We start from the raw sequence: 26,469 nt of genomic DNA, 5'->3' as shown, positions 1-26,469 counted from the left end.
GACTCAACTGTATTATGGAATTTGCAAAAAAAATGTTAGCATGTGTAGTGCTTGGATTCTATCCTCCCTTCTGTATGCCAATTTGCATATGCAAATTAGGGTTCATGTTTCAGCCAAATCTTTTGTGAACACTTTTACCTAGTTTGCCTAGTTTCAAAATAGTTAATTTCTTGCATCTCTAATTTCCATACAAAATAATTTCAGAAAAATTGATTATCCAAGTCCCATTTTCTTTGCTTCTTTTTTTCTTATAAACTGTCCTATTTTATTCAGTTTCAAGTGCAGTTTTGAATGTCTTACAGAATAAGCACACTCAGCTGACACTGTTTTTCCTTTCAGTTTAACAGAATTCTGGATTTCTGTTTTATTTACAAACACTGAAACACAAAAATATGAGATTTGTGGCACCAAAAAAAAAAAGAGGATAATTTTTATGAGATTCAGAAACCTCAACATCATTAACATTCAAAACAACCAAAACACCAAAGTTGCAAAAAGTGTATTTTGTTTTAGGGGACCTTGAGTTTTTCTTCCTTAAATAAAAACATCACACAACCTTCAACAATACAACATCTTTGTGTTAAAGTACATGGCATAGCAGGGAATAAATGTGTTTTACAGTCAAAAAATATGATAGATTTACAGTACAGATAAAAAGAAAGATGGCAACGGTGTATCAAACAAATAACAGTGATTATAAAAAAAACCCTGATTTGTCAAATTATAATTTTATCTCCACTTCGGACATGCCTTATTCAGTAACACACCTTCTCAAATTCAGTAACACACCTTGCTTCCCTCTGAGGCTTCAAACACCATTCCAATTGTCTCCATTTTTCATCATATTTTTAGGCAGTGTTTATATTTGATTCTTTTTGGTGGGTACAAAAACATTATTTCTTACGCGGAACAAGGTTAAAAAGAATTTTTTTTCGGAATAGCCCATAGCCTGTGTGGACTTGCTAACATATCTTTATGTAACACTTTTTTGATCTGCCCACGGAATTTAGAATTTAAGATTTACATACGAGTGGAACATAGAATGGGTATAAATAGAATTGAAAAGGCGACCCACAAATCTTTTTTAAAAATAGTTTCTGATTTGTTTTTTTTTATTACAGTGATGGAAATTGTACCTATTGCAATGAAATTGTTTTCTAAGATGATTAGAAAAGTGAATTGTGTTGTACTCTAATTTCATTTACATCAGTTAAAAAGCAAGCATGTCATATTCTTTCTTTTTTCCAAAGAAAAATGTAAATAATTTATTTTTCACAGGATTTACATGTTTATTCATTTTATCACAGTTTTTTCTTAAGAGATCTATTTAAACAATTGGATTTTTATCCATTTTATGTATGGAGTTTCTTGAGATATCGGTTAGTAATGTCATTGACTTCTATAGCTATTTTCCATCTTTGTTAAAACATAAAGTATAGTCCATTCTCATCATGGTCTTCACAGTTTTATGAGCTAATTGATGAGTCTTTTTATGTATTTGTTCCTTGAAATAAATTTGTTGTTGGTAATACACTCTGTCCCAACCCTCCCCTCCCCCCCCATAAAACTAAATTATTCATTTTTCCTGATATAAAATCTGAGTTTGGGTTTCCGAGCAGAACTCATGCACACATTGTTGCTGATGTAGTTTGGCGCATTTGGACGTACTTCCCGTTCTCAGTAATATTACTAGGTCATCAGTGATTTTCCCATGTTGTAAGTCACAGTCTGTGCTGTATTCCAATCACTCACCACCAGTGTTTATTTAAGGCACTCAATAAATTATTTGGTTTTTATGGTAGGTCCGATGCAATTACAGCCAATCCTGAACTTTGTCTTAATGCAGTTCCAGTGTGTACGGCCCTCGGACAGTCGGGAGTCAAGACGCGGCCATTTTCTCCTATGCTCCCCGTTATGGATAATCTGGCTTTATTTCTTATGGCTTCAGAAAAGGTCAGCTAAATAAGCAGGACATAGAAAGAAAGGAATAAAATATATTATAATATCTGTTTTCTCAAAAGAATTTCACAGGAAAACACCAACAGACTTATATTTACATTAGACATCTGCATTTTACATGTATAAGGGATACACGTTAAATAAAATGATCACTTTAGATATAATTTTGGTAGAACGTAGTATATTTTATTAGAAAATTCTGCTTGTATATTATTCTATTAGATATTTTAATGCATGCGTTTTTATAAATCGATTAGATAATTATATAAATGTTTATTTAAATTAATAAAAAAAAAAAAATAATTAACCAAGTTAGTGCATATATAGGTTTCTAAACTAATTCAAATATATCATATCCCTATAGTGTAAACACCACTTGAGAGAAGGGCCTTTCTAGTTATTGGAAAATAAATCACAGCGAATGAGATTAGGGTTATCAACAGAACACTCAGTCTTAAACAGGAATAGTTTTCCCATGGCCACTTTAGATTTAATTTTTATAGAACATAGTATATTTTACCAGAACATTCTGCTTCTGATATATATATATATACAGTGGTGTGAAAAACTATGTCCCCTTCCTGATTTCTTATTCTTTTGCATGTTTGTCACACAAAATGTTTCTGATCATCAAACACATTTAACTATTAGTCAAAGATAACACAAGTAAACACAAAATGCAGTTTTTAAATGAGGGTTTTTATTATTTAGGAAGAAAAGAAATCCAAACCTGTGTGAAAAAGTAATTGCCCCCTGAACCTAATAACTGGTTGGGCCACCCTTAGCAGCAATAACTGCAATCAAGCGTTTGCGACGAGTCTTTTACATCGCTCTGGAGGAATTTTGGCCCACTCATCTTTGCAGAATTGTTGTAATTCAGCTTTATTTGAGGGTTTTCTAGCATGAACCACCTTTTTAAGGTCATGCCACAACATCTCAATAGGATTCAGGTCAGGACTTTGACTAGGCCACTCCAAAGTCTTCATTTTGTTTTTCTTCAGCCATTCAGAGGTGGATTTGCTGGTGTGTTTTGGGTCATTGTCCTGCTGCAGCACCCAAGATCGCTTCAGCTTGAGTTGACGAACAGATGGCCGGACATTCTCCTTCAGGATTTTTTGGTAGACAGTAGAATTCATGGTTCCATCTATCACAGCAAGTCTTCCAGGTCCTGAGGCAGCAAAACAACCCCAGACCATCACACTACCAGCACCATATTTTACTGTTGGTATGATGTTCTTTTTCTGAAATGCTGTGTTACTTTTATGCCAGATGTAACGGGACGCGCACCTTCCAAAAAATTCAACTTTTGTCTCGTCGGTCCACAAGGTATTTTCCCAAAAGTCTTGGCAATCATTGAGATGTTTTTTAGCAAAATTGAGACGAGCCTTAATGTTCTTTTTGCTTAAAAGTGGTTTGCGCCTTGGAAATCTGCCATGCAGGCCGTTTTTGCCCAGTCTCTTTCTTATGGTGGAGTCGTGAACACTGACCTTAATTGAGGCAAGTGAGGCCTGCAGTTCTTTAGATGTTGTCCTGAGGTCTTTTGTGGCCTCTCGGATGAGTTGTCTCTGCGCTCTTGGGGTAATTCTGGTCGGCCGGCCACTCCTGGGAAGGTTCACCACTGTTCCATGTTTTTGCCATTTGTGGATAATGGCTCTCACTGTTGTTCGCTGGAGTCCCAAAGCTTTAGAAATGGCTTTATAACCTTTGAAATTGAACTCAGATGTGATAAACCACAGTTAAGTTATTTTTTAACAAGGGGGGCAATCACTTTTTCACACAGGCCCATGTAGATTTGGAGTTTTTTTTCTCCCTTAATAACGTAAACCTTCATTTAAAAACTGCATTTTGTGTTCAATTATGTTATCTTTGACTAATAGTTAACGGTTTTTGATGAGCAGAAACATTTAAGTGTGACAAACATGCAAAAGAATAAGAAATCAGGCAAATAGTTTTTCACACCACTGTATATATATATTTGTATATATTAGCTGATTGCTAATAAAGGCAATATATATAAATGTACATTTAGGGGCAGATTTATCAAGGGTCGAATTTCGAAGTAAAAAATACTTCGAAATTCGACCATCAAATTAAAATACTTCGACTTCGAATATCGAACTCGAAGGATATTTGGCCATGAAACGATCAAAGTAAAATCGTTCGATCGTATAATTAAATAGTTTGGAATGAACTATTTTAGCGTACGATCGAACGATTTTACTTCGATGTGGAAAGATGGTTTTAGAAGGTCGCCATAGGCTAGAATAGCACTTCGGCAGGTTTAATTTGGCGAAGTATTGAAGTCGAAGTTTTTTAAAAGAGACAGTACTTAGATTATCAAATATTCGAATGATTTTTACTTCAAATCGAATTTGAAGTAAATTCGAAGTCGTAGGGGCAAATTCATCAAGGGTCGAATATCGAGGGTTAATTAACTGGGAATTAAAATCCTTCGACTTCGAATATGGAAGTCGAAGGATTTTTGCGCAAATACTTCGATCGAAGGAATAATCGTTCGATGGAATGATTAAATCCTTCAAATCGAACGATTCGAAGGATTTTAATCCAACGATCGAAGGATTATCCTTCGACCAAAAAAACTTAGCCAAGCCTATGGGGACCTTCCCCATAGGCTAACATTGGGTTCGGTAGCTTTTAGGTGGCAAACTAGGGGGTCGAAGTTTTTTCTTAAAAGACAGTACTTCGACTATCGAATAGTCAAATAGTCTAACGATTTTTAGTTCGAATCCTTCGATGGTCAAAGTAGCCCAAAAAACACTTAGAAATTCAAAGTTTTTTTACTTCGAATCCTTCACTCGAGCTTGGTGAATGGGCCCCGTAGTATCCTATTCGATGGTCGAAGTATCCAAAAAATGACTTCGAATTTAGAATTTTTTTGCTTCGAAAATTCCCTCGAATTCACTTCGACCCTTGATAAATCTGCCCCTTGAATTAAGAAAATCTAAGTTAGAAAAATAGTAAGCTGTTGGGGCATAGAGCATATAGGTTTCAAAACTAATTCAAATATATCATAGTGTAAACATCATTTGTAAGAAAGGCCTTTCTTGTTACTGAAAAATAAATCACAATAAATAAGATTAAATTGCTATCAACAGAGTCTTAAACATGAATATTTTTTCCCTGAAAAGCCTATGACAGTGAAGACAAAATATATTCCTCATTTTCTGACACATTGATTTTTATAAAGGAATTTACCCAGTGAGGAAATAAAGCTAGCCATAAATGCATGTTCTAATTAGGCAATTTGGCTAATTTCAAACTTTCCATCTGTATATCTGTGTGTGTGTGGCCACCTTAGAGGACTATACTTGCAGACTGCATGGCATCAAATCCAGTCAAACAAATTGAGCTGCGAAATATATTTTTTCCATGTAATTGAGGCATGGCTACATTTTGACATGAGAAGAGTGGTAGTCCCCCTGTGTTAAGTCTGTAGATCTCAAATCTGATCCTGTATTTTTAAGGAACTGAATATTATAGAACATGCTACCTATTAAAGGAGAACTAAAGCCTAAGTAAAGAAGTAGCTAGAAATGGTGTACATTATGTTTTGTGCTTCTGTACCAGCCCAAGGCAACCACAGCCCTTTAGCAGTAAAGATCTGTGTCTCCAAAGATGCCCCAGTAGCTCCCCATCTTCTTTTCTGCTGATTCACTGCACATGCTCTGTGCTGCTGTCACTTACTGAGCTTAGGGACCCACTCACAATATACAGTACACATAGAATAGAAATGTCACAATATAAGGCTGATTAGTAATGAATACAGATAATTACTACATGGCAGCACAGAAACCAGTGCAATTAGCATCAGAATTTAATAATCAGCCCTGTAGTATCAGCTTATATTACAGAAGTTACAGAGCAACCCTTTTGAAATTAAAAAATAACAAAATGGTATAAAGGTGATACCTTATTGGCTAACTAGTTAGCCCTGTAACATTTTTACTGGCAAACCAGGTACAACAACTTTACCTTTTATTACAAACATCTGCTTGATAATTAACGACAACCCTTAGCTTCTCAACAGCTGCTCAGAGCCCACTGAGCATGTGAGTGTCACAGACACTTTCCAAGATGGTGACCCCCTGTGACAAGTTTGAAGTCCTGGATCATTGCTGCTATTGACAAGCTGAAGCTTTAGGCTGGTGCAACAAGTTCAGTATGTAAAATATGGCATTTATAGCCATATTCATTTTAGGGTTTAGTTCTTCTTTAAGAACAAATTATTAATTTATACTTTAGAGGGCTTGATTGCAAAGGGGTACTAGCACCCTATAACCGCAACCTTGTTTTTATCTTCTAAGCCGGTATTAAGCTCTATATCTACTCACAATGATTACAGTACATTTGCATTCTCTATTTTACAGTTCTACATAAACTTATTTGTAACAATTCTCTGCATTTCCAAATCAGTATAAGTATACTACAATTTAGGAATTGAAAAGTAAGATCTAATTAGTTGCTAGTGGCAACTGCACTGGTGCAGCTTAACACCTATGTTAGTATATAAGCAGTATAAATTTTAGCTAGAAGTCTGCTTAACACCATGTAATGGAATAAAGCCTACAAAAGTCAATGCATTTTTTTTTCTCCATCACTTTAATTCAAGCATGACTCACAAGACTTACTGGAAGCACAGACTTTAAAGGGATACTGTTGCGGGAAAACATGTTTTTCTCAGAAATCGTCAGTTAATAGTGCTGCTCCAGCAGAATTCTGCATGGAAATCCATTTTATAAAAGATCAAACAGATTTTTTTTCACTTCATTTTGAAGTTTGTCATGGGGCTAGCCATTATGTCCATTTTCCAAGGGCCCTAAGTCATGTGACTTGTGCTTTGATAAACATCAGTCACTCTTTACTACTACACTGCAAGTTGGGTGATATCAACACCCTCCCTCCCACCCCCCAGCAGCCAATCAGCAACCTATAAACAGAACAATGGCCAGTTACCTGGCACCTCTGCTGAAGGATTTGTTTGCATTTATAAAAGTGAGAATAGCACCCAAGCAGGAAAAACCCTGCTATTTCCTACTTGGGTTAATAGTGCTGCTCCAGTAAAATTTTGAGCTGAAATTCATTTCTCAACGGAGCAAACAGCTTTTTTTTATATTTAACTTTGAAATCTGACATGGGACTAGACATAGTTTCCCAGGTGCCCTTAGTCATTTGACTTGTGCTCTGATAAATTCAGTCACTCTTTACTGCTGTACTGCAATTTGGAGTGATATCACCCACCTCTCCCCCCCAGCAGCCCAACAACAGAACAATGGGAAGGTAACCAGATAACAGCTCCCTAACACAAGATAACAGCTGCCTGGTAGATCTAAGAACAACAATCAATAGGTCCCAATGCGACACATTCAGTTACATTGAGTAGGAGAAACAACAGCCTGCCAGAAAGCAGTTCCATCCTAAAGTGCTGGCTCTTTCTGAAAACATATGACCAGGAAAAATGACCTGAGATGGTGCCTACACACAAATATTACAAATAAAACAAAATACACTCCTGGTTCAGGAATGACATTTTATATTGTAGAGTGAATTATTAGCAATTTAAACAGTGTAATTTAGAAATAAAAAGTAAACCATAAAAATCCCTTTGTTTTAACAAGTAGCAAATCTAATAAGTCTGAATTCAATTACAGGCTTCCTACTACTACTTCATACTAGCCTGAATTGTAATAGAGTATAGTCTAAGGCTAGCACTCACATGGCGCCAATACAGTACGAACTGCTCTGTGATAGTGAGCACTGCAGGAATGAAATCCACCTGATATGGTGCACAGATATGGTGGATTTTGGCCAGAGAAACACACACTAGATGTTAAGATCACATTGGTGGTTTCTCTACAAACGTTTTTCAATCCACAGCGAAAATGGCACATGTGACATTAGGCTAAGAGCAACATTTGTAAATGTTTCTGAAACATTCTTGATAATCCAGGGACACATACTGTATGTCATTTATCAACAATGGCAAAATTGTACCTTGGCAGTAACTATTGGCAACCAGTAGAACCCACATTTTATGTGGGAAATCCAAAATCAAGGGATACATAATTGAGGTTTTACTGTTTCTATATACTATGACTAACAACACTACCATCCCCCCAACAGCTTTGCTGTAATGTGGAAATAGGGAGCAATAACATAAAACCACACATTAAATCTGCAACAAAAATGTTAAAGAAATGTTCTTCTTTCCATAATTATTATTTATAAACATTTTCAAAAACAGTTTTTTGGCCGATAGTCATATTTGGGGACTATGGTAAAGTAGCTCAAACAGAGATGGAAAAAGTACACAGGGCTATCATTTCATAATATCTGAACATGTCATTTAAAAATCAGTAGACCTCTTAAAATAAACCCTGGCTTTCATACTGTTACTTGGGAGGGCTGAAAAGAAGGCCTATCAATTTCTTTCTCCACAAACACACACATTCAAATGTGCAGTTACATAATGTGCTATTATCTGACAGCATGGAATTCATACAATTGGTTATGCATGAACGTATTTAACACAAGCAGATACTTATTTATCTGCTACAATGGACTCATTTACAATAATATACAGTCTTTGACAGAAGATCACCTGATGACTTTATATGAAATATAATATAAAATATGTTGCTTTATAAAGGTCTTGATTTGGATATAGAGTTTTCAAATATTCCCATCAAATGGTATGTTATATAGTAAAAACACTCTTTTTCATGCTTAGAAAGTCACTTGCATTATTATTCATAATAGATTAACACATTCACTTGCAAATAAATTGTCTGGAAGCTGCTGCTTCTCTTCTACTAGTAGAATATCAGCTTATTCATCCATGAACTAAAGCGGAGCCAAAAATGGGTCATGCAGCAAAAACACAGTCGTGTATTGGATTCTGTCCAATCAAAATCTACTACAATATACATGTTTTGAGAACTATGTCAAGTAACTCATGCAAGGGAACCTTTAAATGTCACATTATTGAAAGGAGCAATTTCTCAAAGCTGAAAGGAGAAAATTATTTAGAAAAATGTGATTGCAACAGTAATTGCAAAATATATGACACAATTCTTCCTTTATAATTGTATTTCCTTACTACATTGACACCACTTCCCCTGCCTACTCTTACCTACAGTGATTTTTAAATATAAATAAATTTAAATATTTAAATAATTCTGCCCATAAAACACAAAAACTGATATACAAAGGGGGTTATTTATTAAAACAAATTGTTTTCTAGTTGAGTATTTTGTATTTTTAATTTATAGAGAAAAAAGACTCAAAATTTTCAAGATGTATTATTCCCTAGGGGGCAGATTGATCAAAGTGTGAATTTAGAACTCAATAAAATTCACTCACTTTTTATTCCTATTGGATTTTTAAAAGCATATATATCAAATGGTAAACTCCATTGATACTGTAAATACAATTCTAAAAATCCCATAAGAGCATGGATGCATTCTGTGGTGATCAATCTGCTCCTAAAAGTCTGACTCCACAAATACACCATCTAAAACCTGTTGAATTTATGTAAAAGTCAATGGCAGCTGTTCCTTTAACCATTTGAACATGTTTTTAACATGAGTTCTGGGATGTTTGATGCTGGTTTTTACTATAAAACTCTATAAATTCGAGGTTTTCAAGTGGCAATTTGAAGTCGTACAATTCAAATTGAAACTCAAATTTTTCAGGCTATTTGTTTGTAAACTCGAAAAATGTAAGTTTTTTTTTTTATTCGATTTTATCGACCCTAAATATTAGTAAATAAACCAAATTAGTGGATAAGCATCAAAATCCCAGAAAACATTATTCCCCTTTCAGATATATAATAGGGATAGCACACCCAGTGAGTGCTAGGGTATGCAGCAATGCACTGTAGATAACCCAGTGGGGCCCTGATCGATCTTCAATTTTGTAGATTGGACATCTTTCCAGAGTTTTGTGTGCCCTAAAGATTCTGCTGAGGGCCTAATAACTTGGTTTTATGGTTCTGTCCCATTTGCATTTCTCTCAATTATGTTTGCAATTAAAAGGAAAGTGTTGGATACCCCATGAAATATAGGTGGAAAAATTAAAGGCATTGGGGATTTAAGCTTGACCACACATGTAATGATTATTTCTGAGCTTTTTTTATTTTTGAGAAAAAAATAGCAGTTTGGGTCATAAGCCAAAATAGACAATAATTTATGGGGTAATCAGATGGATCAGTACAATCTTTCATATCAGTTTTTTTTTGCTTATTATGCTTATTCAGAAAGGAAGATAAGAAAATTCTCTAAAATCTATCACAAAAAACTAGCAAATGTGACTTTGGAATTGTGTTAGATAAGTCTGAAAACAATATCTTCTTTCTGATAAAAACCAGATCAAGTAATTTCCTAATTCTGCCTTCATTTCTTTTTTAAGAATTCTGGAAACTTTGTTATGACAAATTAAGGTCAATTAATTTATTAATTCTGGTGATACTTTCCCTTGAAAATGATCTATAGTAAAAACAAAACATTATATATATATATATATATATATATATATATATATATATATATATATATATATATATATTCAAAAATTGATAGTCCAAGGGGCAGATTTTTCAAGGGTTGAATTGAAAATTCAATATTTGAATTTTCAAAATTATTTATGGTCAAAACCGTCAAATTCGACATTCGAATTTATCATACTCTGGTCCTTTAAGAATTTAAATTTGACTATTTGCCACCTAAAACCTGCCGAAATGCTGTTTGAGTCAATGGGAGAGGTCCATGGTTTAATTTGGAGTTGTTTGCAGCCTTCCTGTCATTCAAGTTAATCGATTTAATACAATTTGCTTCGGGTTTTTGGGTCGATTTAATTCATCCAAGCTTTATAAATTTGATTTTTTAAATAAATTTGATTGGTCAAATTTATGGGAGTTTAGGGGAGTTTTTAAAAACTCACATGAATTCAAAATTGGACCTTTGATAAATGTGCCTCCAAGGTCAGAGGACTTTGTAGTCTTATAAAGCAACTTGGCTTTTTAGTGTAATCATAATTATGAATTTTACAGTTGTGTGCAGAAATGTAAACAAGTATTTAAATCACTAATTTCACACCTATAAATAAAAATTATTGGTAAAACCTTGACTGTTTACTTATTTATTAAAAAAGCTCACCAGCCTTTAGATGGCAAAAAATTTTGTGTGTAATAAATCTTGAAAATTCAAGTTTCAGAAACTTAAAGCTGCTATTTTTGCTGAATGAAAACAGAATTGTGGTAAAAACTCAAATTTAAATGTTGATAACCGTAGTGTGTGGGAAAAAATTATCTCCATCCATTCCAAAAAGGCCCAGAAAAAATATTAAGGTAAAATATCATGAAGTTCTTGTACCAATACACTGCAGCTAATTTAATAGACTCTGTAAAAGACTGCAACAACAATGTTTCAGAATAACACTATATAAAATAATGCATAACCTACTAAAAAGAAAAATTGATGCCGATTGCCACATGGTACCACTCTGGAGGGTTGAAAACATTAAACAACACATTAAAATAGATAGAAATTGTCAGCTACTAATGGTAGCTGGTTTGAAATAGAGGAGCACAATAACTTACTATTGAAAATGTTCAAATTACAACAGAAAATTGGAAAATCAAAATACGTTTGGAACAAAACTACATAATCTGAGTTTAATGAGTTCAAAATAAGATCAATAACAATAGCTAATGACCATATATATATATATATAGATGTAATTTATTTACACCAGACCAGTGCTTAGAATAAATAATTGAAATTAATGTGACGATGGAATATGGGTACTCAATGTGCATTTCAAGCCACTTCTTTATAAATAGCGTTATTACTACATTTTATATATGACACAGAGTAGATGTAGTGATATTTGGTCTATATTTTTATTGGTCTTATATTTTATTTAAAGTTATAAATATGTCCCTTGAGAGCTAATTTTCTACCTGCAGGGCAGGGAATAAAGTGCAAAAATAATGGTACAAAGCACCATGTTTTTCAAATGTGCATCTTGTCCTGCCCTCAGAGCCCACAGGTTCTTTCATTCCAAAATCACACATTTAAATAGAATTTGGCTTTGGATTTGAGAAGGGTGTGCACAAAGAGATATGTAGGTGTCCCCTCTTCTGACCTACTGTGTAAGTGTTCTCTAATTTGTGTTTTTTGGGGTCATAAATATTCATTATTAGAGGCTCCATTCAACACAGTAGACTGATAGGTCTTTGTCAAAACAGAATATAAAGGCTGGTACCATATTGAAAAAAACAAGACTTCTAATATAAAGAAATTAGCTTTACATGAACAGAACTAATTAGTCATTATTTGTGTTACTGATCCTTTGAACTTTAATTTTAATATCTAGGGTCATGATGTAGTTGACTGATTGTTATTCCTTAATAAAAAACATTTTACTGAAGGTTTACTCTATGGACCAACCTTTCCCATACAACAAGATAAGATAGTATTGTACAAGGGCTGCTGGTTCTGAATTTAATCTATCATGATTAACAATAACACCATAAATATATACATTTCCATGATGAGCTATGATATAAAAAGGATAAGTATGTTAATCTGAAGACATGGCTATGAGTTTATAATCAAACCAGACAGAGACAAGCTGTCCTTTGAAATGGTCGAATTTGAATGTCTGAGTCACACATCAAAGCACAAACTCACGATCAAGCAGTCTCGGTGAAAAAACAAAAAAAACAAAGAAAAGCGGCCTGCCGTGTGTAAATTCAACAGAAATGAACTGAAATGCTGCAGTGATCATAAACTTTAGAAAACCAACATACTTTTACAGTAATGTATACTGAAGGAGAACAGCCCTGTTTTTGATGATCTGCAACAACCTTGCACTTTCTTCACCTGGAACGTAAACACAGCAACACAACGCTTAAGGTAAAGAATCACAATGCTTTGTTGCAGAATGGAAATGATGCCAGTAGCATGTTTTAGGCAAGAAAACACAGAACACTTGCCTTCCTTTAAATGGAACTGGTTAAAGGGAAAGGTTAACTAAAACCTGAATTTAGTGAGCTGTAAGGAAACCAGATCTGTACAAGTTATGAAGCTTATAGCAGCTTGTGGATGTACAGGTATTTTTGTAATTTAGAAGCCATTATGTCATTACATAGGGTATAATACGGGTACAATGTATGCACCTACAAATGAAGCTTGCAATACTCTCACATTGAGACTATGTGACTAATGCTTCAAGGCTGCTTTATATGTACTCTCAGGGCCGAATATTGGTGGTTAGGGCCCCCCCGTTTGAAAAAAAACATTTGTGGTCAGGGCCCCCCCATTAAAAAAAAACCTTTGTGGTCAGGGCCCCCCATTAAAAAATATTGGTGGCTAGGACCCCACATAGGGACAAAAAAATTTTTATAAGAAAATTGGTGGCCAGGGCCCCCCTTAAATGTCCATGTAAAAAAACTTGTACCCCCAGAAGTTTAAAAAAAAAATGGTGCCCAGGGCCCCACCACACAACAGGGCCCACAAACGGTTACCTTTCGGGGAGCCCTGCCATGTTACACTTACTTCATTAGTGTGGCCCACCTGCTGTCAGTGAGCTGCCAACTACAGGAGGGAGGAGGGGAGCACAGGTGGCGGCATCTTCTTTCAGTGACAGCATTTTCTTCCCTTATTGGTCACAGAATTTAAAGTCCTGGTAAAGCTGCATGGTGATTGGATGAGCTGGAGGAGAAGTTCAGACCTCAGCTATCCAATCCCTGAGCAGCTTAACCGGGATTTAAACTCAGTGACCAATAAGGGGGAGTAATGGACAGAAGATACCTCCCCTTGTGCACCCGCCCTGCCTTCCCAAAGTCAGCAGCTCTCAGAAAGCAGGGGGGCCCGGATAATCAAGAAAGTGCGATGTGGCAGGGCCCCCTTTACCCTCGGGCCCCCTACAACTCTCCCCCCTGTCCCCCCCCTGATGGCTGCCCAGTGTATTCTACACCCCTTAAACCTTCTTTATTGTTATGCACCCAGCACAAATATACATGGCAATCAGCTCTTACAATGTCATAATGTTCCTTACTATTCATATGATCAAGACTATTAATTCCAACACTATTTCAATCTATCATTTAAGAAATACAAGAAAATCAGTAGACAGGAATATACGTTACCATTCATGGCTTAATATAAAATCAGTATACTAATGTAATATAGTAAAATTATATTATTTTGGGTACCCTTTCCCTTTAAAACTGGTCATGCATCAGGTTAATGATGATAACTGCCGAGCTAGCATATGAATTATCATAATGGACTCCTGGCTGGCTTCCGTTACAATAAGTTTGGGACCTACTGACATCCAGGAGATGAAAGGCCATGCAATGATATTCAATAATGAAAACTTGTTTTCATTCAGTCATTATTAAAACACCAATCACCTATTAAAAAATGTTAAATGCCTGCATATAAAAATAACATTTTCCTCATATATTTAAAATGTCTAAGCCAAGCAGAAATTGGCAGAGCATCAAGGGATTGGTGTTGACTGCTTTAGTGGTTTCTGTGCCAACTTGTGACTCATGCTGCGAATAATGGAACAGTTAAGAAATTTTCATGATTTCAACATCACTTAAATCTAATTAACAAAGAACTTTACAGAACTGGATTTCTCTTTGAATTTTTTGGACATGTGTCCTAGCTTCCCGCTACAATCTACTTTACTATCTTCCACTGTGACTACCTGCCTATCTATTCAATCATAACTGTCTATTAAACAAGGGCCATAATAAATAAAATTTTCACAAAAGAGGGACCAATGTAAAATATAAACAAAATCAAGCAAAATAATGTAGATGTTTTATCATATCATATCTGGGTAACAACAAAGGCCAATATGGTTGTATGCCATTTTTGAAATGAATAATATCCATACCTATGGTTTTGTCCAACATGTATAATATAGGTAGATAGGTAATAAACCTAAATTGAATATCCAGCAAAAAGGTACATATACTGTAAATATAAACATGCACAAAGGTACCAATACTGTAATATATATAGGTTTTTATGTGTTATTTCAGTATGGATGTCAAGGTACAGAATACATTTAAGAAAGCTAACACATTATATGGCTAAATGTAATAAAAGTGTGGGATTTATTATCTGAAATTATTGATGTTGATTTTCTCTAATTTGGTAAATTTGCATTCGGGTAATAAACCGTGGCAACCAATCAAATTATTGCTTTCATTTTTCTACCTGCAGCTCGCTGAAAAAGAGGCTATTCATTGACTGGTTGGCGTGGGCCATGTTTGATGTCCCCCTGATGGACAACTGATCCACCAAGTATGTTACAGGGGATATATATATATGTGTGCATCTACCACACGTTGAATGCATTCTTTTAAAAAAGGAAGAATTCGCTTCCAACTTTGAATTCTTAAATTGTGCATTTATTAGAAGACATCTTAGTAAACAACTAAGAATTTGTTCTTCAATGGGAAAGACAAAGGGCAGATTACCTTACAAATCCTGGCCTGTATTTGACAAATTTGTATATCAACAGTGTATAATAATTCAACATTTTTACTTAGAATGGCCAAGTATGAATGCTAGTCATAATAACGCAATGAATGAGTCAACCCTATGATAACTACTAGGCTACAGCCAATAGTTGTATGGTTGTATATTAAGTTGACATTTCCTTTTTGTATATATGTTGATTTCAGCCTCAAATTATGTTTCTGCCAAGGTTGGCATCTTGTATGAAATTCTATTGAGCAAGACAAAATCCATCATCACAAAAGGTTTTCACTTTTAGTCCCTCTTCTCATAGTGTTGTGCCAAAATATACATGGGTTTGACAATATAACCCATTCTAAATATAAAATGTGGTAATTTGGCCCATAAAAGCAAATCCATTATTTCATTAACAACACGCACACACACACACACACTATTTAGAATAAGCTTTGCAAGTTCTGTGCCAGAGAACCTTTACATAAAATAGAGATTACGGATCAAGGACTAGGGCAGAATAACTGCAATTTAAGTTTTATTTGTGAATAGGATAAATAGCAATTATTCTGCATTGTTTCTTGATTCACATTTTCTACTTTATATAAGGATACTTATAGTGGGTGGCAGTGATGGAGCATCCAGAGAATGGTAATACAAGGACCTTCTATAAAACTGTGCTACTGTGTTTTACTCTTGAGTGGCCATATCACAATTGAACTACTGGTATACGATGCCCCCATATCGAAAATGGTATTCTGCTTGGACCCACATCTTATCTTCATTGGGCTTTAGGCTGAATTTAAAGCTTTATGTCTGAACTTTAAAGAAAAATCTGTGCAGTTCTTCAGGTAAAGATAGACACACATATATTGTCTTTTTTCTGTATGCATTAAAAAAAGAAACCCTATAGCACATTTTCTATACAAATTATTAATGTACTATTTTTACACAGAAATGGAAATGTATTAGCTTCGTTGGGCAGCATTTATGAGTTAATGATTTAATTACATTTTCATAGTACTTTGCAAAAATGGGAAATGTATATTATTGTGCATTGTAAAGTGTCTATATTGTTTCGCTATTGTTTGCTGTAAGTTCCTGGGCTAGGATCTGGATTGTAAACAAAATTGAAAGTTTGGAAGGGCAAATTTCTATATTCAGGAGTCACATAACAATGCTGGAAATGAATGGTGGGAAACATATACAAATGTCAATACTATTAATGTTTCTTTTTTTTCCCCACAAAGTATAAAATTCATATCATCTATGAAAATAAAGTCATTCTTGAAATGTAAAAAAAGGACTAAATATATTAATCGCATTATAAAATCAATAACATATTACATATAAAAATCTTTTTAAATTAAATATATTTGATTATAAAAATAGGTCTAAAATTGTGAATGTATATTTTTGGGTTATAAATGTATCTATGGAATGTTTGTAGCTCTATTTAAGCCTCTTTTTGTCTATAGAAACAATGCAGATGTCTATTGGCAACACTGTACACTGGACCTCTGCAGCCAAGAAAATACAGAACCACTGAGCACTGACTTATTCCAATAAAAAGCTTTTTTCAGCAGCAAGCAGAACCACTAGACAGACGGTCACGACACTGCGTTGCACATTGCATTACCCACTCACTGTAGTAGACCCTAGGTCCTACCCCTAAATCTTAACACTCTCGGTTCCATATACGTTGTAACCTTCTCTATAAGTTGCTAAATTCTGGGTATTCTGCGAGGAAGTTGTTTTAAAATTCTGTGCACTCTTTGCCACCTTCATTCGTTTCGCCTCTGCCCTTGACTTGTAACAGAACTCTATCAAAGCCACCAGCATTGCCAAGCCCAGGCCTCCAACCAGAATGTAGAAAACTCCCGCAACGTTGCTCAGGCTTAATGCACTCGTCTTGTCCTACAAATACAAGATAAAAACAATTAGCACAACACTGCTTAAAATGAACAATCCCATACAAAAATAAGGGAAAATGAGAGCAAATAATTGTGCTACTTTTTGGCTGTCTATATATATACATTTAAACAACAGCATAACTTTAAAATCATCTACAATTCTGCTAGCATAAATTAAATTTAATTGTGTTACCAGTACTTTAGAACGTAATCAGTCACTCGCCAACAGTAAAAACATTGTTACCTCTGTTAACTGTACACTGCAAATGTGGTTTGTATTTTTGTGATTTTCAATCAATGTCTCAAATTTAACATTTTATATATACTTTGGAAATATATGCTTATTTTGATGAGCTGTAGACAGTACTATTTATTTGCAGAATAATTACAACATCTTTGTACAAAAAGATAATGCTGTTACCTGACCTCACTGCCTCAAACTTGAGGACACCATGTAGTTATACAATTCCATTTGTCTCAAGTTATTGCATAGCATGTTCTTAATTTTCATATATGATCCTTAATACATGGTAAAATGTATTATTCTACTTTATTAGGGGCCTATTTATGATTGCTTGAGTCTCTTGGCTTGAGCAATCAACAGCGAAACCTTCCGTAAGTTACCATACTCACACTGAGTTTTGAGCCGAAAAAGCTTCATAATCTGTATTTTTCCCCAAACAATGTTTTGAAACAATGAAAAACTTTAGAAGCTCTTAAGGGTGGTGGCACATGGAGAGATTAGTAGGCCAAGCGACAAATCGCCTCGGGATGGCATAGGTATTGCTTCGGTTTTCTGAGATCGCCCGAAGTTGCCTCTTTGGACGACTTCAGAAAATAAAGTAATACGTATTCTATCCTGCTGGCGATTTGCATTCCTGCCGGTTGGAAGGCATTTGGGGAGAATAGTCGCCTGCGGTAGAGAAGATTTGTCATTTGGCTACTAATCTCCCCATGTGCCACCACCTTAAAGGACAAGGAAAGGCAAAAAAATAAAATCCCATTTTTACTTTTTCTTTAATGAAAAAGAAACCTATCTCCAATATACTAATTAAAAAATGTGTACCATTTTTATAAGAAACCTGACTGTATGCAGTGAAATTCTCCCTTCATTTACTGCTGTGGATAGGAATTGTCAGATGGTCCCTAACTGCTGAGCAGGGAAACAATCATACTTATGAACAGCAGGGGGAGCCCCCGCCTTACTTCCCAGCCATGCAGAACTCAAGCAGCTTTGTTTATGATGAACCTTAAGCAGCCCAGACCACACTGAGCATGTGCACAGTCTTAGTCTTGCAAAGATGTTTAATAAAGTTAGAATATGACAGCCCCCTGTGGCCAACTTTGAAAGCATAAATCATTTGTTTGATTAGGCTTTGTGGTGCAGTAAGTTCACGCTTATGTTTAGTATACAAAATACAGCATTTCTAGCCTTATTCTATTTTAGACTTTCCTTGTCCTTTAAGGGTTAATGTTTTCCTTTGTTACAAAAACTTGTTGCAGGAAAATCTTGAGCAATCATAAATAGGCACCTTAGTATGAAGAATTTTTTTTTTTTTGGATTTATTTGATTTTATTAAAAAAAAGTTAAAACTAAAACCACAAACATATATTCTTATTAAAGGGATCATATACCCAAAAATAACATTTGCCCAATGTAAGATATAATTCTAACACACTTTCCAATAAACATTCATTGGAAATGATCAATGTGTTTATAATTGTAAATGTAATTGCTATGAAAAAAAAAAGATATTTGTCTTGCTATTCACTGCTGTTTCTGAGTGTTAAACAATACACTAGATTCAAGCTGATTAACAGTCCTGTGCAGGAGCATGCAAGGCATTTTGAGTCTTGGCTCTGCTACATTGTTTTAGCAGAGCAGACAGGGACAGACAAATACTGTTTCAATTGCAATTACATATAAAATCAATTAAAAAAAATATTCATGTTTGAAAGTTGCTTATAATTAACATATATTTCATTACATCCGCTTGTGTTAAGTATTATGTCCTACAAATGATTATTCTGTTTTATGAGAATGAACTTTGCCTTATTCCTAATATCTAACAATTCTTTTTAATCATTAGAATTTTTTTAAAATGCTATTTATGCAGTCTTTATTTTTTCATAGGTTATATTTTAATTAGTTTTCATTTTCCACTCTTCACTTTTTATTTCTTTCATTTATCAAGCTCTTTTCCAAACTTAAACACTTCACAATATAGTAAAGAAAGGGTCTTTTCCAAATCTGAATCACTCTATAAGCTTGCATTACATACTTTTTAACACAATGTTTGTGCTTAAGTGGTCACAATAGTCCTACACATTCTGACTAGTGATGAGCAAAATTTTATTTTACAGCGAAATTCTGTATTTCACCAGCGGTGACATTTTTTTGCCATGTGGCCCATTTTGAAGGGAAAAACATTCTAACATTTGACAAAATGCATGAAAACACCCTACTTAAAGAGACACTGACAACAGACATTAAACTCTTTTTTACATCTATGATAATATTCCCTTTGAAAGCAACTTATAAATTTGCCATAAAGTATTTTTAGGATGCTTTACATTACGGGGCAGATTTATCAAGGGTTGAATTTCGAGGGTTAAAAAACCCTCGAATTGACCCTCGAAGTAAAATCCTTCGAATTCGAATATCGAATTCGAAGGATTTTAGCACAAAAGCTTCGATCATACGATCGAATAAAAATTGTTCAATCAAACGATGAAATCGTTTGAAACGAACGATTCAAACGATTTTACGTGATCGATTTATTCGATCAAAAAAAGCTTAGAAACGTGCTCTGGAAGGTCCCCATAGGCTAACATTGCACTTCGGCAGGTTTAAAGTGGAGAAGTATGAAGTCAAAGTTTTTTTTAAAGAGACAGTACTTCGATTATCGAATGGTCGAATAGTCGAATGATTTTTACTTCGAATCGTTCGAATCATTCGATTCGATAGAATTCGATAGAATTTGACCAATTCAATGGTCAAAGTACCCAAAAAAATACGTCGAAATTCGAATATTTTTGCATTCAAATTATTCACTTGAGCTTAGTAAATCTGCCCCCTCCTGTCTGATGCCCCATGTTCCTCTAAGAGGGGGCTGCCATATATGTGCAGCAGGAGTCTGTTAGAATTAGAAACTTTAACTGACAGGCTGAGATGGGACAGTCAGGTTGGCAAAACAGTCAGGTTGGCAAAACAGTCAGGTTTAGGAACTTCAAGTGACAATATACTTACAAAAACAAACCTCTCAGCAAAAAACAATCAACATGACCTATAGGTAACTTTTAGGGGCCCATTTACTTTGCTCGAGTGAAGGAATAGAATAAAAAAAAACTTCGAATTTAGAAATTTTTTTTGGCTACTTCGACAATCAAATTGGCTACTTCAACCTTCGACTATGACTTTGAATCGAACGATTCGAACTAAAAATCGTTCAAATATCTGACCATTCGATAAGTACTGTCTCTTTAAAAAAAACTTCGAACCCATACTTCGCCATCTTAACCCCATAGGTTTTCTAAGTTATTTTTGGTCGTAGAAAAATCGTTCAATTGATTGATTAAAATCCTTGAAATCGTTCGATTCTAGGGATTTAATTGTTCGATCAAACTATTTGCGGCAAATCCTTCGACTTCGATATTCGAAGTCGAAGGATTTACATTCGGCAGTCGAATATCGAGGGTTAATTAACTGTCGATATTCGACCATATGTAAATCTGCCCCTTAATGAACATTCACATTTTAAAAAGTAGTTTTTTAGTGTCAGTATCACTTGAAGTCATATTCTCCTTCCACATCAACCAGTGGGAATTAAGCCCCTCTACCTATATATGGAGTTGCACAGGCAGCCTCTTCTGCTTGCCTGCTCAATGTGAGACCCAAAAGCCCTTGTTAGGGTTGAAATGACTCATATTGCCGGTAACTGGTAAAAAACTGGTAAAAAAAAATATTATAATTAATTATAATTTATTTTCAAACAATCTGTTGTGACTTTTTCTATGGAAAACAGTAGCATAGGAAGTATAGTGTAAAGGAGGTTCACTAACAAGGTAGAGCTAAAAACACATTAACAATAATGTAATTAAGCCTTCCCTTATTCACAGTTTTTTAATTTTTTTCTGTGGATTCATGCATTTTTCGGTGATGTAAAATGCCACACATTTGCTCATCACTAATTATGACAGACACACTTGTTTAATAAATGTATGAATTTTTTAAACTTTTCCTTTAAACACTTTCACTAAGATTGCTAGAAATTTCTTTACTGAACACTGTTTGATGTTCAGAAGGAAATTTTATATATATATAAATAAATAAATATATATATATATATATATATATATATATATATATATATATATATATATAGTGAATAAAGTACCCCCTATTGTAAAATATAAGGATATTATAAATCACTGAGGTGTTCCATGACCATATAAAAGCACGAGGCCTCCTATTTTCCAACAAGGGGTACTTTATTTATTATAATACACAAGTTTTAGAGAGTCATGTGACAAAAGTGACATCACTTCTCACTGTTTATAACTGATGACATCACTAGTCACCGTTTATAAGGATATAATTTACAAGATATTCATGGCTTTTGTGTAATATATATATATATATATATATATATATATATATATATACTGTAGTATATATATATATATATATATACAGTATATATATATATATATATATATATAAAATACACAAAAGCCATGAATATCTTGTAAATTATATCCTTATAAACGGTGAGTAGTGATGTCATCAGTTATAAACGGTGAGTTCTGATGTCAATTCTGTCACATGACTCGCTGAAATTTGTGTATTATAATAAATAAAGTACCCCCAGTTGCAAAATATGAGGATATTAGAGGTTACCTCGGAGTTTCATGACCTTTATAAAAACACTCGTTCTTCGGCCTCGTGTTTTTATATGGTCATGAAACTCCTCGGTAACTTATAATATCCTTATTATTTACAAGAGGGGGTACTTTATTCACTATATATATATATTTATATTGCTGTAAGTTCTTTATATATTGCTCATAATTGTAACTTATTTGTATTGCTTATTTAATTGCTTATAAATGCAAACATGTTCAAAATTAAAATAATCTCTGCTAATTTAACATGATCTAAGGGATGAATTTTTGAAGCAAAACTTTTGCTAAGATTCGAAAAATTGAACTAAACAATCTTTTTAAGATAAATCTGAGTTTACATTCATTAGATTGTTTAACTGCTCGAGCACACAACAGTAGGTCCCAAACTGCAGCGACTGACCTTACTTCCAGAGTCCTTGGGTCCACATTCACCTTTATCGTACCACCATTTGTTTTTCAGCTTGTCTAAGACGCCTGCCTCACTGAGTTTCAATACGGCAAGGTTTACAGGAGTTCTTCACGTGGAAAATAACATAAATAACATTATATATGTTATTTTATGTTATTCAAGTAAAACTACATAGAATCGCATTGCAAAGTGACAGAGCAAAGGCCACAGTGGATGCCATGTCTTAATGGCCCAGGTTTAGATATGGACATACATCTGGGACCTGCTCCATCGCTTTATGTAACAGGCACATACTGCTGGGGTCGATTTTTAAATAACATAGCTGCAGTTACTGTGAACCCAAAATTATTGGCTTAAAATATTTCAAAAACATTGTTTCATAGTATAGTGCTTTTACAAAACTGGGTTACTATACAATTTAAATTTTTAAAAACTTTGTGACAAAATAACAAAAAAGTTTACATATATGTTTACTTAGACTGAATAAGTTAATTTTCGGTTATTATGTGGATTAAAATGACGGCACCAAATAATAATGCTAATATATAACAGAAATATTGAATATTGTGGTTCCACTCAAAAAAATAATTATTTAGGTTTGGAATTTGTTATACAATGTTGCAAACTTATTTCAAACTAGTAATTTTTTTTTAATTTTAAAGGTTTTTTTTAATAAAAAACATCACAATCTCGAATGTGTGCCTACTTATTAAAAAACTTTCAAACACTTGATTGCATATAATACTATCAAAAAACTCATCACTAACTCATCATTCTCAATGAGTCTACTAAATTTAAAAATTCATGTTTAAAACTTAAATTGAAAAATAGCTTGAGTTCTGCCCATTGACTTCTATATGAACTCACTGACTTTTTGATGCCAACATTTTATATTCAAATTTTTGGTGTTTAATACGTCTCTAGTTTTGGAAACTCAGAATCACAATTTTGCATCAGCAAAACTCAAATTGTGGTAAAAAGTGGATAAATCTGTCCAACAGATATACAATACAAATGGTAGAAATCTGTATAACAATGTGTGCAGTTTTGGAACGTTAAACATATAATTCAAAGGTTCTTTTATATAATTGCATTTCAATTAAATGTTTTGTAGTTGTGGTCATGGTAAAAGAAAAAAATAATGAAAAATGTATTCTTATATTTTTCTATATCTATTTAGTATGTATGCAAATACTTTTGCTTTGACAGTAACTGCTAGCATCTTTTACAAGCAAATGAACATTTTTCTTCTCACATTTTCACTGTATGTAGATATCAGATCAGAGATGGCACCCCAGCAGATGCACTGGTTACTTTACATACTGTTTACCCGCTGTGGTGACATTGAGGCTAACCTTGGAGTCACCTCCCCCGCTGCCACATTCGCCTTTGTCGTACCACCATTTGTTTTTCAATTTGTCCAACAGGCCTTGTTCATTCAGTTTTAAAACTGCCAGGTTAACAGCATTTCTTGAAACGATAAAACATATCTTGTAAGAAACTGCATTGCTTTGGGAAATGTTAGGAAAAGGGACGAAACTTCGGATATGATCTCGCGTCACATGCTAAACAAACCTCTCATTCGTATTCCAAAAAAAAAAAAAAAGAACTGTAACAAATTCATTGTTACATTGCAATTTTTGATTTAAGGCTCTGATAAAAAAAAGATCACAGGGGAACCATATCCCATGAACTACCTAGGTTTAATTTCTTATACTGTAAAGAAAAACAATGGTTTGTATTGTAATCATATATGAGTTATTTAACAAATCAAAATACATTCTTCACTACACTTATAAACTGTAGTTGTGTTCAGTGCCCCTTAGTCCTTTCTGCCCTCTGTTCCAGATCAGGCATTTTGGCACTTACTGATGTAGGGGAACCCTGGAGCTACTGCCACCTGCTGTCCAGGCGGTAGCTTAAGGGTTCCCACAATGCCCTGCACAGCTGTGCCAGCAAAATGCATCAGATTCAGTGCCCCTTTGCACCCTCAATGGCACTGGAATTCTGGGGGAAAAGGCTTCATTGTGGCAAAAAAAGCATGGCAATTGGGCTTGAAATTACACTTTGCTTACTACACTTGAGGATGTTAATGTGCCCTTTCCAATTTTTTGTTTTTTTCATTATTTAAAATGTATCTTATGCATATTGCAGCCCTAGAAAATTTTACAGTTCACTACCCGTCTAGAATTAAAAATATAATATATTCAGAACAATAGATAGGATGTTAAGATTTTTCCTAGTAATGACTGCACTAGTAAGTAGAATAAGCCTTTAAAAATCCAAACTAGGATATTAAGGGGCACATTTACTAAGGGTCGAATATTGAAGTCGAAGGATTTATCGCAAATACTTTGATCGAACAAAAAAAATGATTCAAAGGATTTTAATCCATCGATGGAACGATTTTCGTTCGATCAAAAAAAGCTTTCAAAGCTTATGGGGAAGGTCCCCATAGGCTAACATTGTAGCCCGGTAGGTTTAAAGTGCCGAAGTAGGTAGTCAAAGTTTTTTTTAAAGAGACGGTAATTCGACTATCGAATGGTCGATTAGTCAAAGATTTTTAGTTTGAATTGTTCGAATCGAAGTCGTAGTCGAAGGTCGTAGTAGCGTATTCGATGGTTGAAGTACCCCAAAAAAAACTTCGAAATTCAAAGTTTTTTTAATTCGATCCTTCACTCGAGCTTAGTAAATGTGCCCCTAAGTGATGGATAACAAAATGAAAAAAGCAAAATAAAATAAATATATCTAAACTTAAAGCCAGGGGCTTAACTATAGAGGAAGCAGACCCTGTGGCTGCAGGGGGGCCCAAGAAGTATAGGGGCCCCATGAGGCCTTACCAAATTCATATTTGGTTCAATTAATATTGGTAAAACAAGTCAACCTCTAAACATTTTGAGGGCCTTAAAATTAATTTGCTGTGGGGCCCAGTAACCCAGTAATATCTAGTTACGCCACTGCTTAAAGCTAAGTGAAAATCAAAAAGACATTTAAATGGATATGTGAAGATAGAACAACTATCCTAATATGCCTCATACAATGCCATTTTTAAGAACTTAAAACCAGCATCAGCATGTTTGAAAAAAAAAAAAAAAAGACAATGAAAAGCATTATAAACACTACAAATAGAGGCACATTTATCAAAGGTCAAATTTCGAATTCATGTGAGTTTTTAAAAACTCCACTAAAATCCCACAAATTCGAAACTTGACCAATCGAAATTTATTAAAAAAAGATTTTTTTTTTTTTTTAAACTCGGATGAATGGAATGGACCTGAAAAATCGGATTGAATTTGAATCTAATTTGATTTGAATTTTAAAAACTCAATTTAAGTTTTTTCTATGAAAACAACTTGAATGTCAGGAAGGATGCAAACAACTCCAAATTGATCCCTGGACCTCTCCCATTGACTTAAACAGCAATTCAGCAGGTTTTAGGTGGTGAATAGTCCACACTGACTATGTAAAGCTGAAGAGACCCAGAGTTTAAGGTAATACATATTTTTCAATATGTTGATTTTGCTAATTTTATAGATATAGTTTGTTAGCATTAGAAGGGAATTGTATTATTACAGATTGTTATACATACCTCTTGCATACAGAGGATCAGGCTTTCATAAGAATATCCCTTTCAAAGATCCTAGCAATGTGGCAAAATTTGCAAAAAGCTGCAGTGTAAGCTATATTTCACCCAGGCCATTTCTGGGACATTTTGGTGTAAAGAGAAATGACAGACTTTTAATAGTTTTATCCCCCCCTAAAAATA

The 26,469-nt window shown here is 34.3% G+C and overlaps 1 protein-coding gene across 7 annotated transcripts in view; it reads right to left on the bottom strand.

Moving 5' to 3' along the window:
* Positions 1-333: 333 nt before the first annotated feature.
* The window catches only part of LOC108709985 (glutamate receptor 4), a 187,413-nt gene continuing 161,277 nt past the window's right edge, over positions 334-26,469 (bottom strand). Inside the window, exons 14-17 of one of the 7 annotated variants that reach the window (XM_041584562.1) lie at positions 24,059-24,173; positions 17,259-17,393; positions 12,791-12,863; positions 1,821-1,958 (exon numbers count right to left, since the gene is read on the bottom strand). In XM_041584562.1, coding sequence (XP_041440496.1) covers positions 1,945-1,958; positions 12,791-12,863; positions 17,259-17,393; positions 24,059-24,173 — 337 coding nt within the window. In that variant the 3' untranslated portion in view covers positions 1,821-1,944. Of the gene's footprint in view, positions 1,959-12,790; positions 12,864-17,123; positions 17,394-22,694; positions 22,810-24,058; positions 24,174-26,469 lie in introns of those variants that run through there. The other 6 variants (XM_041584557.1, XM_041584558.1, XM_041584559.1 and 3 more) reach the window with 6 other exon arrangements.

Source organism: Xenopus laevis, chromosome 2S, assembly GCF_017654675.1.
Source record: "Xenopus laevis strain J_2021 chromosome 2S, Xenopus_laevis_v10.1, whole genome shotgun sequence".
Taxonomy (NCBI): Eukaryota; Metazoa; Chordata; class Amphibia; order Anura; family Pipidae; genus Xenopus; species Xenopus laevis.
Note: the sequence above shows the minus strand (reverse complement) of the source record. Positions and strands in the feature narration are given on the sequence as shown.